Below are 15,905 nucleotides of genomic sequence, written 5' to 3'. Positions count from 1 at the left end.
TCTCATTTTTATGTCAACCTTGGAACAATTCTTTTCGGCTGTCTAGATTGTTACTCTTTCCAAGACTTGTTTTAATCTTTTGTTGGTTCATGAGAAGGAAGGAATGGGAACTCAGGTTTGTGATTTTGATGGTGGATAACCGGATATCTTGTGCTATATGATGTAATCTTCTCTGTATATAAAGGCACAGGAATGATCTGTTTTTTAAATTCTTGTGGAACTTTGTAGCTTGCTCAATTAATTGAGCTGGAGGTGAAACATAGATGCAACCAAGTATTGGAGCTTGGTTTTCCTCTTGGGGGTATCGCTCAGCTCTTTGCGCAAGAATGGGAGGGTGATGTCACTATTGTTATGCCTGCCACACTTGCTCAGGTACGTGCAATATAATGGCCCTAGACCTCCTTGTGAAAACTTACGAAGCACTTTTGATAGGAGCTTGTAAACTATGGACTTTCTTCTTCCCTAAGCTTCTGGATTGATTGGCCCCATTGCACTACTGCTTGCCCATGAATTGCCAACCTCCTTTTTATATTTATATCTATGTTGCAACTGATTTAAGCATTTGTCGATTGGTGTTTGTATTATAGTACTCAAAGATCATCCAAAACCCGTCCCATATGGAGCTTCAGAAAGCTGCCAATCAGGGAGAAGGTGCACTTGGGAGAAGCTCTCCGCCATCAAAGCAAACTGTGGCATTGAGCTTGCACTTGATGAATGCGTTACGATCCTCAACCATATGCGCAGGCTCAAGAGGAGTGCAAAGAGAGCTGCAGCTGCTTCGCTTGGCCTTGCCGCCACTGCCAAATTCAGCGGGTCTAGAAGGATCCCTTCATGGAACTGCCTTGCTAGAGAGAACTCAACTGGGTCCCTTGATGAAGATCTCCTGACAGATGCCGCTTCCTCATTACATCAAGGAGTTGGAGGATCCTTAGGTAAGAATTCCCGGCCTTATCGTGCTGGGCATGATGGAAGTGACAGTGAATCCGAGAGTGTAGATCATTCTTGGACAAGATCTGGTGGACCCTTGATGAGGAGTAGCTCCGCTAACAAGTTCATTGACTACATCCAAAGCTTGGACTTACAAGTTGACCTAAGTAAGATTGCTAATTTAAACTCAAATGTTGTTCAAATGGGAGGAGAAACACACTCTCAGAGCTCAAGGGTGACAACACCCGATAGAACTTCAGAAAACACGGAGTTCGATCTGCGGGACTTGAGCAATAGAAGCAGCTCAAGCATCACTGTGTCTGAGGGAGATCTCTTGCATGCTGAGAAGGTTCAGGAGGGTATCGTGTTTAATGTTGTCAGGAGAGAACCTTCCAAACAGGAGTCATGATACTGAGAGTTACAACTATGAAGTCGCTGAATGTTTGCAACTTGATTGTCCAGAAAAGGAGATGGACGGTAGCTCGGATTCAGAATGCGGGGACGGTGGAGATCACGTGGAAACAGCTTAAGCCGATAAAAGGAGGGGAGGGATTCATAGTGCTATGGTTCAAATTGGTTCTGGTATAGATATAGCTGAAAAGGACCAGAGAATCTCCTGACAGTTTGGTTCCTACTTTGCATCGCCTTTGTTATTCAGCATTCACAGTAGTTAGTGGTTCCAATGCTTCTCTTACCTTTGACAGGAGAACGGGGAGCTTTACTACATATCAGAGCGTTGCATAGAATTGTAATTTAGCTGTGGCTGAGTTTCTAGACCAGGATACGGCACGGTCTCTGGAAAAGCCCTGGCTTGTAAATACGTTAACATGTTCAATATATAATCTTGTTTTCACTGTGCAGCCAAGGATGGCTCTCTCTCTCTCTCTCTCTCTCTCTCTCTCTCTCTCGCCTGCCGGCGCACATGCATGGGACATAAGTTTTACGATGGCATTAGCAGTTGCACTTTATCGAGTGACCGTCCGTATTTTTCATTTTCTTCATCCTCGAGTGACGGCGTAACTTTTCTAGCATCATGTCTTCATTTCCCTATCCCTTCTGTACTTCCATCTTTCTTAAGACCGGTTTTCGTCACCTTCATCCTTAAATCCCACATTTCATCAATCTATTACCAAGCAATCCCCGCAGGTAAAATTAAGGGGGAATTGCTTCGCTCTTTAGCTATTTGTTTAGCATACATCATATGGACATCACGCTGTGAGGTCAGCACAAAGATTCCCCACCATATAGGGTAATCTTAGTGAGTTTGATACACCATCGGTCGATGAAGTCGATACACGAGGAGACCTCGACATGCGACAGATAATGCAATTTCAATACATCACAACATCAACCATATGCACACCACATGTCGACAAAAATAACAATAACTTCTTAATCGTCTTAATCGACGATGGATATTTCTCTAGAACTCGTTTCTAGAAAAACCAAAAACTAATGGATGAAGGAAAAAGTCTAAATCCAAATGGGAACAGCCATTTGTTTACCTTTGTATGAACTTTGGCATGTTTTGTGAGCCCGCCAAGGTGGGAACTTAGAGGCAGCATTATACAATCACTGGCATGAAAGACGAACCTTCACGGAGCATTTTGATCCGGACCAGAAGACAAACGGATAGTCTTTTCGTCTTTTTCCCACGTCAAAACACATGTTGTTGGTCCAATCTTTGGTGCTTCTTGTATGGCCCTTGGCCAAACTTTTCAAAGCAAAACGAGCAATTTCTTCTGACTTCAATTTCTGGAGGGGCCGCCCAATCGATATTAGTTCGTCGGCATGTAATAACTCTGTTTACATTTATCTCTATATGTCGGTCTTGACATATGTTGAGGTACAATTTCGTCGTGCCTTAAACTGAGCATTCCAACAGCTGGTGAGGTAGGTCTGGACCCCGCCAGAACCCTTTTCCTTGTGATTAAAATAGAAAACTTAGCCACTTGCCAAAGTAGGGTGAAATACTTTGGCCACGTCTATATTAGTGATTCCAGTCAAAATTAGATAGAAGTATTATATTCGCAAATTCTCAAAAGATTTAGGACTAAATTGATTATTTTGGTTCTCTGTTTTCTTTTTCTTGTTTTCCTCCCATTTAGGGAGCTTTTCTCTTCTGATCTAGTGTAGATTTGGAAGTTTCTCTCTCTAATTTTGAGAAGGGTTTTATCTTGATCTTGTTTAGACTTAAGTTTTGTTGCATGTCTGATTTTGGAGTTTCGCTTCCCTATCACAATACCATGTGCTGGCACATACATTACCAATATAAATAACATTTCATTTTCATAATGTTGCAAATAATAGCAACATGAAGTTAAAAAAAAAAAAAGTAGTACTTTGTCCGGTTTTAAGAAGGAGCCACAATATAATGTATTTTCTATACTTTGAAATACTTGACACAGCATGGCAGAATATGACTCTTCCTCAATAAATCAAGTCATGCAATTTTTAACCACCAGAGGTTAGCCCAGTAGCTACTCTTTGCACTTGGAAAGAGAAGGTTAGCCCAGTAGCTACTCTTTGCACTTGGAAAGAGAAGGTGGAGAGTTCAATTCCCCTCTTTCTTGGGAGGATTGGGGTGGAGATGTGTGCTAAATAAAACCTCCACCCATTTTCCTTGGACCCTAACACAATTTAGGTACCTTATTGGAAGTTACACTCTTTAGATATAGCGGCTAACTTGCTCGGGCCCAAAAGCCCATGAGGAAAAAAATTACGAATATTCCATTCGAGAGGCAAATTTAGGGTCCTATGGGTCCTATTTCTTAACACTATATATCATTAGAACTACTCAATTTTGTAGAAAATACAATATTTTTCTAGATAGCAAATAAAAGTTATATTTTTCCAAATATTAATCATGCTTGTCTATTTTCTTCAGTAACCATATTAGACCTTTCATAGACTTCGTATTACCACCGATATTTATTTAGACTTCAAAACCATTTTCCATAATTTTCACGAGTTTGTAAATCTTGGAAAATAACAGAAAATTCAAATGCTTTCGAAAATTATGAAAAATTTGCAGATTGTATGTGCCGGTTGCGATTGTGAAAACAACATTACGATCTGATGTCAGGGTGGATCACACAAGCTGTCGGAAGCAGTTGTGTGAGCGGACAACTACTCTACGTTGCTAAAGAGATGGAAGTATCATTTCTTTTGAAATGATTAATTTCCTCAAGGACAAGAAGGCTATATATCAAATTCAAGGAGGCGACTTTCTATTGGACTTAAATTGCACAATCCCAAGATCTCCATAACCATAACAAGAACATACATAATTGATTATAAAGATTAATGCACCTATTTTAGGATCCATAGTTCTTGAAGCGGAAGCGGAAAACTGATGTTCCACACGCAAGTCCTTCTCCTCTATTGCCCTCCGTATTACTAGTTCAATGAGATGGCCCCCTCACCCTTTAACACTAGGTAAATGCCCCTTATGTGATGATACTTGTGAGAATTAGAGTTAAAGGAGAGATTTGAGCATTATTTATAGAGTTTCCAACTAGGTCCCCTTATTACGAGCCAGGTTCAACTCGGCCCACACTAGCTAACCCTATATAAGACTAATTAAAAAACCTTTCTATCTCACCTTAGACCAAACCTCGTTTTACGTAACCACAAAACGATAATTACAATATCAATTAATGTAGTCCACATTAGGAAAACTCTTACATTCTCCCACTTAGACTATATTAATTAAAATTGTACTATATGTGCGCACATTGGTCTAGAGATAATTCTTAATAGTCAATCATATCCCATAAAGTCTCAAACACCGAATCATGGCAGTAACTGCATGTATATACGCAGAACTTTCCATGATCATAAATGCTTTTAACTTTATCAATATTAATTCAATATGTTAGTGTAGCAAATGGATAACATCTCTCATAGAGAGATCTCATTTGTTAGTCACCATTCTTTTACCTTAAATGTCACAGAAAAAAACTTATGCCACTAAAGAATGTCTTTATGGTTCTAATGAACTCACATATGTCTTATCTTTACGGTTAACATTTCTTTATTTATAACAAGATATATACACAAGGCTAATAACCGGATACCCCTAGCCTTCACTCAAGGTTTAAGCAATACCTTGAGACTTTTAACAATATATATATATATATATATATATATATATATATATTCAACATAATAACGATCCATTCAAAAATATTTTATTGAATGCAAAAGTTGACATATATATATATATATATATATATATATATATATATATATATATATATCAAGCGTTACCAAATTGTAACAAATATAGATGTAAACTTTATTCAAGGAAAAATAAAACACAACTCTTACTAAATAACAACATCCCAAGATGTTCATAGGCCCATGCTAATGACATGCCGCTCAAATACACACGACCGTAAGCCTTTAGTTAGTGGATCTGCAACCATATCATCTGTAGGAATATGATCTACAGTAACGTCACCATTCTACACTGATTCCTTTATGGTCAAAAACTTGACATCCATGTATTTAGACCCTTGAGACTTTTGTTGTTATTAATAAACAACACTGCAGAATTATTGTCACAATGTAGCTGTATGGGTCTATTCACAAAATCAAAAACTGGTAACTCCCTAATGAGGTTCCAGAGCCAAATAGCTTGAGTAGCATTTGAAAAACATGCTACAAACTTCGCTTGCATGGTAGAAAAATATATGAATTTCTGTTTCTCGCTCTTCCATGATACTACACCTCCTGCTAACATAAATATGTATCTTGTCGTTGACTTCTTATCATCTTGACAACTAGCAAAATCTGCATCTGAATACCCTGCTAGTTGCAAGTTTGGAACATGTTTATAAATCAGCATATAATCTCTTGTTCTCTTTAAGTACTTTAAAACCTTCTTGGTAGCAACCTAGCGATCGCGTCCTGGATTTGATTGATATCTGCCTAGAAGCCCTGTTGCAAAAGCAATATCTGGTTTAGTACAAACTTGAGCATACATGATACTTCCGAGCATACTAGCATAAAGTACATTCTTCATTTGAGATTTCTCAAAATCTAAATTAGGGCATTGTGAAATACTCAATCGATCGCCCTTAATAACATGAGCAATTCCTGGTTTGCAATCTTGCATATTGAATCTTTCTAAAATGCGATCAATATATACCCTTTGGGACAAACCCAATAAATGGCGAGAGCGATCCCTATGGATCTCAATGCCAAGAATCAAAAACACCTCACCAAGGTCTTTTATGTCAAAATTTTTCGATAACATCCACTTTGTCTCATGCAGTAAACCAATATTATTACTAGCAAACAAGATATCATCCACATAAAGTATGAGAAAAATATATTTCCTCCCACTGACCTTGGTGTATATACACTAATCTACTTTGTTCTCAATAAATCTGAATGAAGTGACAACACTATGAAACTTGAAATACCACTATCTAGAGACTTGCTTAAGGCCATAAATAAACTTTTTCAATCTACAAACAAGTTTATCTAAGTCATCTGCTGCAAAACCTTTAGGCTGCACCATATAAACCTCCTCATTAAAGTCTCCATTTAGAAAAACAGTTTTAACATCCATCTGGTGTAACTCCATATCGAAATGAGCTACCAATGCCAGGATCACTCTAAAGGAATCTTTGAAAGAAACTGGAGAAAATGTTGCTTCATAATATATTTCTTCTTTGAGTGAAACCCTTAGCTACTAACCTAGCTTTAAACTTTTCAATCTTTCCTTTAGTATCCCTTTTAGTCTTGAATACCCATTTGCAGCCAATAGATTTACAACCTTCAGGTAATTCAACAAGCTCCCAAACACCATTATGTTTCATAGATTGCATCTCATCTTTCATCGCATCTAGCCACAAGTCTGATTGAGGACATGAGATGGCATCCATATAAGTTATCGGATCAACAACACAGCCAATATTATAATCATGCTCTCCTAGGTAGACAATTTAGTTTGGTGGTATAGCTAAATGTCTTTTCCTAGTCGATCTTCTAAGTGGAGCTACTTCAATCTCATTCTAAATTTGAGGGACTTGAGGAATTTTATTAGGAACTGTCTTAACAATAGGATCCTGGGCCACAACAGGCTCATTTTGTGGTGCAGGAAGTTCCATAGCTGTCTACACAAGATGAGACAAGGATCCAGAAATCCCCACCATACTATCATTTTCGATAGTTTGTGAGCAACTACCCTTTTTTTTTTTGATAACCCGGGAACCCCCGTACAACCGGCAGCTGGCGAGGTAAACCCGGGGTGACGCTAGCGGAGGTCCCACCACCCCGACGTCACACTTAAGACACCAAATGGCCTGCCAGCCTCCCTTCAACTTGCGTTGAAGGGGCTTCGAACTCTGGATCTCCCGTTTGGAGGTCTGGAGCCTACCCAACAGAGCCACCACGGCCGGTGGTTGCAGCTACCCTTTTCAGCTACATCAAATTCCAGAAATTTTGCAGTATGAGATTCCACAATTCTTGTACCTCCATTAGGGTTATAAAATCAATATCCCTTTAAATGATCTGAGTAAGATACAAAGTAACACTGAGTAGTTTTGGAATCCAGTTTACTCAATGTTGGATTATATAACTTCACTTCTGCTGGACATCCCCAAACTTTAAGATGATTCAAGCTAGGTTTACGTCCAGCCTACAATTCAAAAGGAGTAAATGGAACCGCTTTAGTAGGAACATGATTTAGAATATAAAGAGCTGTTTTCAAAGCTTCACCCCATAGAAAATCAGGTAAATTAGTTCTACTAATCATATTTCTTATCATGTCAATAAGAGTGCAATTATGCATTTTAGCAACACCATTTTGTTTTGGACTTTCGGTTATAGTGAATTGACCTACTATGCCAGAATCCGGGAGAAGTACACTATTAATGCAATAAATTGTATACAACGCTCACTTTGGTGCCAAAAGTTTCTATCGGATCACTTAAGTGCCAAATCGGAGGAAAAATGATCACTTTGGTGCCACCGGCGAAAGATTTTGGCCAAAATGATTACGTGGCTTTTATATTTAAAAAAATAATTGACAAGCCTTTTAAACGACGTCATTTTCCGTACTCCTTAAGAAAAAAACATCATTTTGCTATCATATGTGGATGGCTTCACAAAAACAACGCCGCATAGCTTATTTGGGATTGAAATTAGGGTTTTTTTTGTTCAATCCTTGTTGACCTAGCTTGCTCGGCCACCGTGCTCGGCCACCGTCGCTCGGCCTCCATTGTAGTTGCTCAACTAGGTGAGTAAGAAGAGGTTGAGGTTGTTTCTCGAGTAAAAAGCAATGGGAAAATAGGAGGTGAGGGCGGAGGAGGAGGAGGAAGAAGGGGGGTCGAAGGTGCAAAGAAAGAGAGAAGACAAGGAGTGCGAGGGAAATAAGGAGGGCTCAGATGGAGATGGTGGATTGGACTCTGCTCAGAGAGTGGCTGGTGTGGGGTTGTTCTTCGGCGAAGAAGACGACGTTGCCATGCCTTCTCTCTCTCTCTCTCTCTCTCTCTCTCTCTCTCTCGGGGGATTTAGGGTTTCGACTTGAGGGAAAGATGTCAAACGACGTCGTTTTGTGGTTTACGTGCTGACTGTACTCTTCGGCGAGCCACATCAGTGTAAAAATTAATAAAAAAGTGTCACGTCGGATTTTTGATCAATCTGATCGAGTTGGCACTAAAATGATCGTTTTTCAAACTTTTTGCCACTTAAGTGATCTAACAGAAAATTTTGGCATCAAAGTGAGTACCATACACAACTTATGGCACTGATAGTGTACTTCTCTCCCAAAATCCTCTAGGTATCTAGCAAACGGCCATTTAAGTTGTCCAGCATCACCGTGCCTACCAAAATACTCACCACCACAATCAGATCTGACAATCTTTATAATTTTTCCCAACTGTTTCTCCACTTCAGTCAAAAAATCTTGAATTTTTCAAGAGACTCAAATTTTTGTTTAATTAAATATAAGAATCCATATCGGGAATAGTCGTCAATAAATGTAATGAAATAAAAATTTCTGCACAAAGTAACTGTGTATGGTCCATTAATATCAGTGTGAATAACCTCCAACAAGTCAGAACTTCGTACAGTGGATTTATTATTTATCTTAGTCATCTTACCTCTATAACAGTCTACACAAGTCTCTAGTTCACCTTTAAGAGTAGGCAATATGTCAGCCTTTATAAGCCTTTCTATTCATTATTTAGAGATATGACCAAGACATTCATGCCACAATGCATAAGACTGTTCCTTAGGTAGAGGCCTTTTGGAAGCACTTTTCTCAGCTGAATAAGTAACGTACATGTTGTTGGGAGATAAACTCAATCGATATAATCCATCAGATAAATTGCAACACCCAATCCTTTTTTAATCATAAAATATGGAAATAGTATTGCTCTTTATTTCAAAAGAGTATTCACACATGTCCAAACAAGACATGGAAACTAAATTCTGTTTAAAAGAAGGTACGTAAAAAGTGTTTCTCAACACCATCCTAAAACCAGAATTTAAAATCAAAATAACATCTCCCACGAACTCAACGTCAACTCTAATGCTGTTTCCAACAGTGAATTTTGATTCATCCTGATTTGGCGTCCTTCGATTTATGAACTCCTTTAGGCTCACTCTTGGTTCTCTTAGACAACCAAGCCTTATACTTGTTGCAATGTTTCTTTACATGTCCTCTCTCCCTACAAAAGTAGCAAATAACACAATCTTTCTTGGAGAATGGTTTCTTAGGACCCAAACTATTAGAAGGACCAGCACATTCAGAATTTCCTTTATTATTGGAAGGACCAATAACTTCAATTAATTAATGTAAGCCCATATTATAGGAAATTTCCAACATTCTCCCACTTGGGCTACATTAATTAATTTATTTTATTTTGAAAAAGATTTTATATTGAAAACGACACTATTGGGTTAATAACTGAAAATTTTGTTTTATGTGGCAATAACTTTAAAAAATAATATTCCAATAACAGCATCTCAAAATCAATCCAATCCTATATAACTTCAGTATAGGACTATGTGGATCAATGTGTTAAGAAAATACCACAACACATGACCTTCCATAATCACATATAATAAGTATTATATTTTCATGGATCATGGGCTTAGTAGTGTAGTAAGAAATAGTGCCAACACGTATAGTTTAAAGTGTACCGTCTATTTTGTCTCATGCATATTGATTTGTGAATTTTGGTAGTATTAATTCAATTTAATGGAAATTAACGGAGGGTAAATTTGTCACAAATGTATTAATTTGAGATTTATTGATAGTCAAAAAATTAATTTGAGTAAATTTGTCAAGAGTGTATCGGTTCGGAGTATTTTGTGGTAAAAAAAATTAGTTTATGATAAATTTGTCACAAATTTATTAAATTTGGAGTTTTTTGTGATATTAACTCTAATATCAAACTCTAAGCATCAACAAGTTTTGTTTCCATGGTCCGTGATAAAACCTCTAATAAGAAAAAATTGGCCCAAATTAAGTTGAGTAATGTTAGATAATTAGTTCTCTTCCAAATTGTAACGAACTCAAGTAAAAGTGTAGGAATTGTATTTTCTTCATTGAATTGTACACTGTTATAGGGATGTATATATTATACAATAAGATTCAATAAAAAAGTAAAGAAAATATTTCCAACCAGAAAATATTCCTATTCCTAAAATAATTACAATCCCAATCAATTACAATCTTCATCTCAATTTCATATCTTCAAAACATATCTTCTTTCAACACTCCCCCTCAAGCTGGTGGTTTGTATATATCCGAGACGCCAAGCTTGTTTAGAAGATATGTATGCTGTCTTTGGCAAAGAGGTTTAGTAAATATATCCGCATGTTGCTCCATGGTTCCAATCCCTCTTGTTTCGATGATACCTTCTTTGATCTCCTCTCATGTAAAATGGCAATCAACTTCTATATGTTTCGTCCTCTCATATAATATGGGATTTGCTGCAAGTTTGATGGCCGAATCATTATCACAAAAGAGTAGTGTCAGACCTCTAACTTGTATCCCAAGATCCTGAAGTAGACCTCGTAACCATACCACCTCACAGACAGTCTTTGCCATAGATCGATATTCAGTTTTTGCTGATGATAATGATACAGTGGATTGCTTCTTTGTCTTCCATGAAAGTAGTGACTCCCCAAACTTAATACAGAAGCCAGTAATGGATCTCCTGCTCATGGGACATGTAGCATAATCCGAATCACAATAGGCCATCATCTCCATATTGCACTTTCGAGAAAGAAGTATCTCTAGCCCTGGACATCTCTTCAGATATTTTACCACCTTCAAGGTTGCATTCATGTGAGATTGCTTTGGACTGTGCATGAACTGACTAAGAGTCTATATAGCATAGTAGATGTCTGGCCTAGTCATGGTGAGATAGATAAGTTTTCCGACAAGTCTCTGATAACTTGTCGGATCCTTCAGTAATGGATCGTTAGAGAAAGACATCCCAATGTCATAATCAACACTGGTTAACTTTGCATTCTGTTCAATGGGAATGATTGCCAATTTGCATCCCGATAATCCCGCTTCTAATATAATCTCCATCACAAATTTCCTTTGGCTAAGAGAAATCCCTGATCAGACGAGCTATCTCTATTCCAAGAAAGTATTTAGGTGGCCCTAAATCTTTGATATGAAAAGAGGAATGTAGATACTCCTTAAGCCTCCTCACGAATGGAATCATCATTTCCCATAATAAGTATGTCGTCAACATAAATCATCAAGTAGATAGATGACGTACCTTTTGTCCAAGTGAAGAGAGCATAATCATGCTTGGACTGCTTGAATCCGGCACCTATGAGTGCATTAGTAAACTTGGCATACCACTGCCGAGAGGCCTGTTTTAAACCATAAAGAGATTTGCGGAGACGACATACCTTAGACTCCCCCTGTCTCCGTAATCCTTGTGGAAGATCCATATAAATCTCCTCTTCTAGATCACCATGAAGAAAGGCATTGTGAACGTTCATTTGATGCAACGACCAATTGCAAAAAGCAACAACTGACAAGAAAGAGCGAACCGTGACATCCTTGGCTACTGGAGAAAAAGTCTCATGGTAGTCAAATCCTTCTCGCTGTGTAAACCCCTTGGCCACCAATCGGGCCTTGTACCTTTCCACAGAACCATTTGCTTTATATTTAATCTTATATACCCATTTATAGCTAATGGGCTTACGGTGAGGAGGTAATAATACGATATCGCAAGTGTGATTGTCAATCAGGGCTTTAAGTTCTGCTGCCATGGCCTTTTGCCAGCGTGAATCATGTACAGCCTCATGATAACTAGATGGTTCTTGTTCCTCAGAAATGCAACTAATGCAACATAAATGTTCTGATGACAACTGATCAAAAGACACATAGGAGGATATAGGGTAACGAGTACCTAAGGATTTTGATGAAGAACAGACATAATCTTTTGTCCAAGCTGGTGGACGAGTGACTCGACCAGATCGTCGAGGTGGCTCATTCAACACATCTAACGATGGTTCTTCAATATTTGTTGATTCGATGGAATTGATCACTTGATGTTCCTCTTCTACAAAATCCTCCTCAATTGAATCTCTAGTAGAGTGCTCATCAGGTGGTGAAGGTGATACTGCATCTACTATTTGCTGTATTGGAGGAGAAGTAATAACATAGGATCCTCTAGAAGATAAATCTTCTTCTGACAGAAATCTACGATTAGTGTCTACATCGTTTCCAGACGTGGAAGTAGAATCCCGGAAAGGGAAAGTATCTTCATGAAAAACCACATCTCTACGATAAAAAATTCCCCGAGATCAAGTTTCATAAACTCGATAACCCTTTTTGAGATTGGCATACCCCATGAATATGCACCTGCCGAGCACGAGGGCCCATTTTATCTCGAGGCCCTACTGTAGTCACATAATAGAGAAAACCAAACACTCGAAAGTGACTCAAAACTGGTTTCTTGCCATATAATAGTTCAAATGGAGTTCTTCCCTTCAAAATCCTAGATGGCATACGATTTATCAGATACGCTGTAGTGACCACACAATCTCCCCAGAAATTCTTTGGTATAGATGCCTGGAATTTAAGGGCCCATGCCACTTCCAAAAGATGATGGTGTTTTCCCTCAACAACTCCATTATGCTGTGGTGTATAGGTGCAAGTACTTTCATGCAAAATCCCATTTGAGCTAAAGAAAGAAGCACATTCACCACTGAAGAATCCCTTTCCATTATCAGTACGGATGCGACGAATTGACTTTCCAAACTGAGTTTTGGATAAAGAGATCAAAATTCTAAGGTGAGATAGAACTTGATTTTTGGATTGTATGAGAAAGACCCAGGTGGTACGTGAGAAATCATCCACAATTGTGAGAAAGAACCGTGAACCGTCATGATTTAAGGTGTGATATGGTCCCCAGACATCAACATGAATTAAATAAAAAATGCTATCAATGCGAGTGTTGCTACTTTGAAAAGGGGAATGAGTTTGTTTCGCTAAAGGACAAATAGGGCACTGAGGACAAGGGAAAGAGGCAATGTGGCCCAATCTTTGATGATGAAGGAAATTTTTATTGCTAGCAACATTACCACATTGATTTATTGAAAGCAACAGAAGAGGATTTAAAATTGCTTGGAAGATTGATCCAAAAATATAATCCTTGATAGATTCTACCCAAGCCCATCAGATTGCCAGTCAAAAGGGCCTGAAATAGACATTTATCAGAGTCAAACAAGGTACGACATGAATTTTCTTCACAGGCTCGAGAAACTGATATGAGATTAAATTGGAAACTAGGGACATAAAGGACATTTTTAAGACTGATGAGTGGGCTAAGATTCACGGTCCCGGTCATATCAACATTTGTGGTGTTTCCATTCGGGAGTTGTACTGATATAGGAAAGGATAATTTCTTAATATTGGAAAAAAATTTCTGATTGCAGACAATGTGATCACTAGCTCCAGTATCAATAATCCATGCATCCATTGTAATTGAGTTCATTAGACAATGAGAAATACCTGTGAAGCTCCCTGCCTTGTCAGAAGCATCTAACTTCTTTAAAGCTTCCACCAGCTCTTGATATTCCCCATGAGAAATTGATTTGTCTGCTGATTTACCCAATACCTGTAAAATAGTTGAAAATTTCCCTTTCTCTTTTTCACTAGGTTTGCCATGGAGCTTCCAGCAATTTTCAACCGTGATTTGGGCGTTTACAATAATCACAGTACAGCTTACCCTTTCCCTTTTGATTATTTTTTGTGAATGAAGTGGACCTGTTCACGGCATGGGCCATCGTCGCCCCATACGGCCCATCAGGAATTGCGAGGAAGTTACTTCGCGGCACATCAGAATACATTGGATAACGCCCGCGTGGGCCATCTGGCCCATATGCATTTGAGCCGCGTGAGCCATTCGATTCCATCCGCCCCCTGCTTCTAGAGCCGTCAGATCCAGCGTCTCCAAAGAATGATCGAGAGCCATCCGATCGATCAAGCGCATCGTGGCCGCTCGTCATGGAACATACCCCCTAGGGTTTTCTTCGTGAAACCTTAAATTGGTTTCGAGAGCTTCTCTTCCTCTCGTGGCTCTCTGTATCGGGCGAGAAAACCTCTTCACCGCCAGAGCCACGCTCTCGCCATTCTTCCCGTAATCGGCTGCTCTCTGTTGGCTTTCTTCTTGAACAACAAGCTGGTAGATGCGGCCAAGGGTCGACATCGGTTCCATGGTCAAGATCTGTGATTGAAACGAAAGGTAGGCTTCGTTTAATATGAGGAGAAAACGTATTGCTTTCTCTCTGTCCCGCATCCTTTTGTATTGCTATAAGATGGGCTCTGGCCAGTTGAATTTCTCCTCGGCTGCCTCTAATTCGTTCCACAAACCTGAAATTTTGTTAAAATCGTAGCAACAATCATATTTCCCTACTTTAAATCAGAGATCTGTTGCGTTAAAGAGAAAATTTTCACTTGATCTAATTTTCCAAACATCTCTTTGATATTTTCCCACATCTGTTTCAAGTCCTCCGTCGGGGGAAGACCGGCTGCGACCTCGGAAGTGATGCAATTTCCGATCCACGTTCGGACCAATTGATTGCATTTCTTCTAGAGTAGTGCCATTCGCTCGTCGGATGGAACCGGAACCATTCCGTCAATAAACCCCTCTTTATCTTTCGTTACCAGTGCACGCCGGAACTTGCGCAACCAATTTGAGTAATTATCGATCCGGTTAACTGTTGAGCGATAAGCTTCAGTTCTGATCCATCGGCATTAGTTGTGAAAAGAGGGTCGCCGGGCTTTGACCGGCCACTGGCAACGAAGATCTGGTATGGAAGAAACCTTGGCGGCGGATTCGGGTAAGGATTTGCCCCAAAACCCGATCCGCTAGATTCGGTTGCAGAATCTGCATTGGAAAAAAAAGGACCTGGGTAGGGATTCGTTCCCACACCCGGTTCGATCGACCCGCCTATCTACTGAGGATTGATGGTTGCGCCTGCCCCGTTGCTGGTTGGTGGGCCTCAATCAGTTTTCACACCATCTCAATAACCCGGCGATGATGTATTTGGACTTGTTCCATAGTACCAAGGATACGGTACCCATGGGTAAGGTGGCCCCGAATAGGGCTGCTCCATATTAAACTGAACCGGAGCAATTCCCCACTGCACATGCTGAGGATGATTCCGTGGTTGAATTTGTTCCTGAGACACTGTGATTATTGCCGAGGATTCATGGATCTGAGGAGGTGGTGGCATTGTTTCTCCTGCGGACTGATCATCGGATCTTGAGGTAAGTGCTTGTGGATTTGTCATGATGACAATTTCCTAAGAACTCTGCAACAATTCTGTCTTGCAGATTAATTTTTGAATAAAGAATTGAAAGCTGGATGAAGAACTTCCTGCCGGATGCTATTCTGTTCTGCGAGAGTTGCAGCAACAAGAAAACAGAGAAGACTGATTTGTTCTGCGAAGGGTTGCAGCAACAAAGGTTGATTCTA

General features: G+C 39.3%; 1 protein-coding gene across 1 annotated transcript; it reads left to right on the top strand.

Annotated features, from left to right (window-relative positions):
- The first annotated feature begins 147 nt into the window (after positions 1-147).
- On the top strand, positions 148-1,750 carry LOC120289543 (triacylglycerol lipase SDP1-like). The gene is made up of 2 exons (XM_039304593.1): positions 148-372; positions 588-1,750. Exon 2 carries the CDS (start codon positions 737-739, stop codon positions 1,334-1,336), a length of 600 nt encoding a protein of 199 aa, XP_039160527.1. The 5' UTR covers positions 148-372; positions 588-736; the 3' UTR covers positions 1,337-1,750.
- The last annotated feature ends 14,155 nt before the right edge of the window (positions 1,751-15,905 follow it).

The sequence above is a fragment of the Eucalyptus grandis genome, chromosome 11 (genome assembly GCF_016545825.1).
Source record: "Eucalyptus grandis isolate ANBG69807.140 chromosome 11, ASM1654582v1, whole genome shotgun sequence".
Taxonomy (NCBI): Eukaryota; Viridiplantae; Streptophyta; class Magnoliopsida; order Myrtales; family Myrtaceae; genus Eucalyptus; species Eucalyptus grandis.
This window is presented reverse-complemented; position numbering and strand designations above follow the sequence as displayed.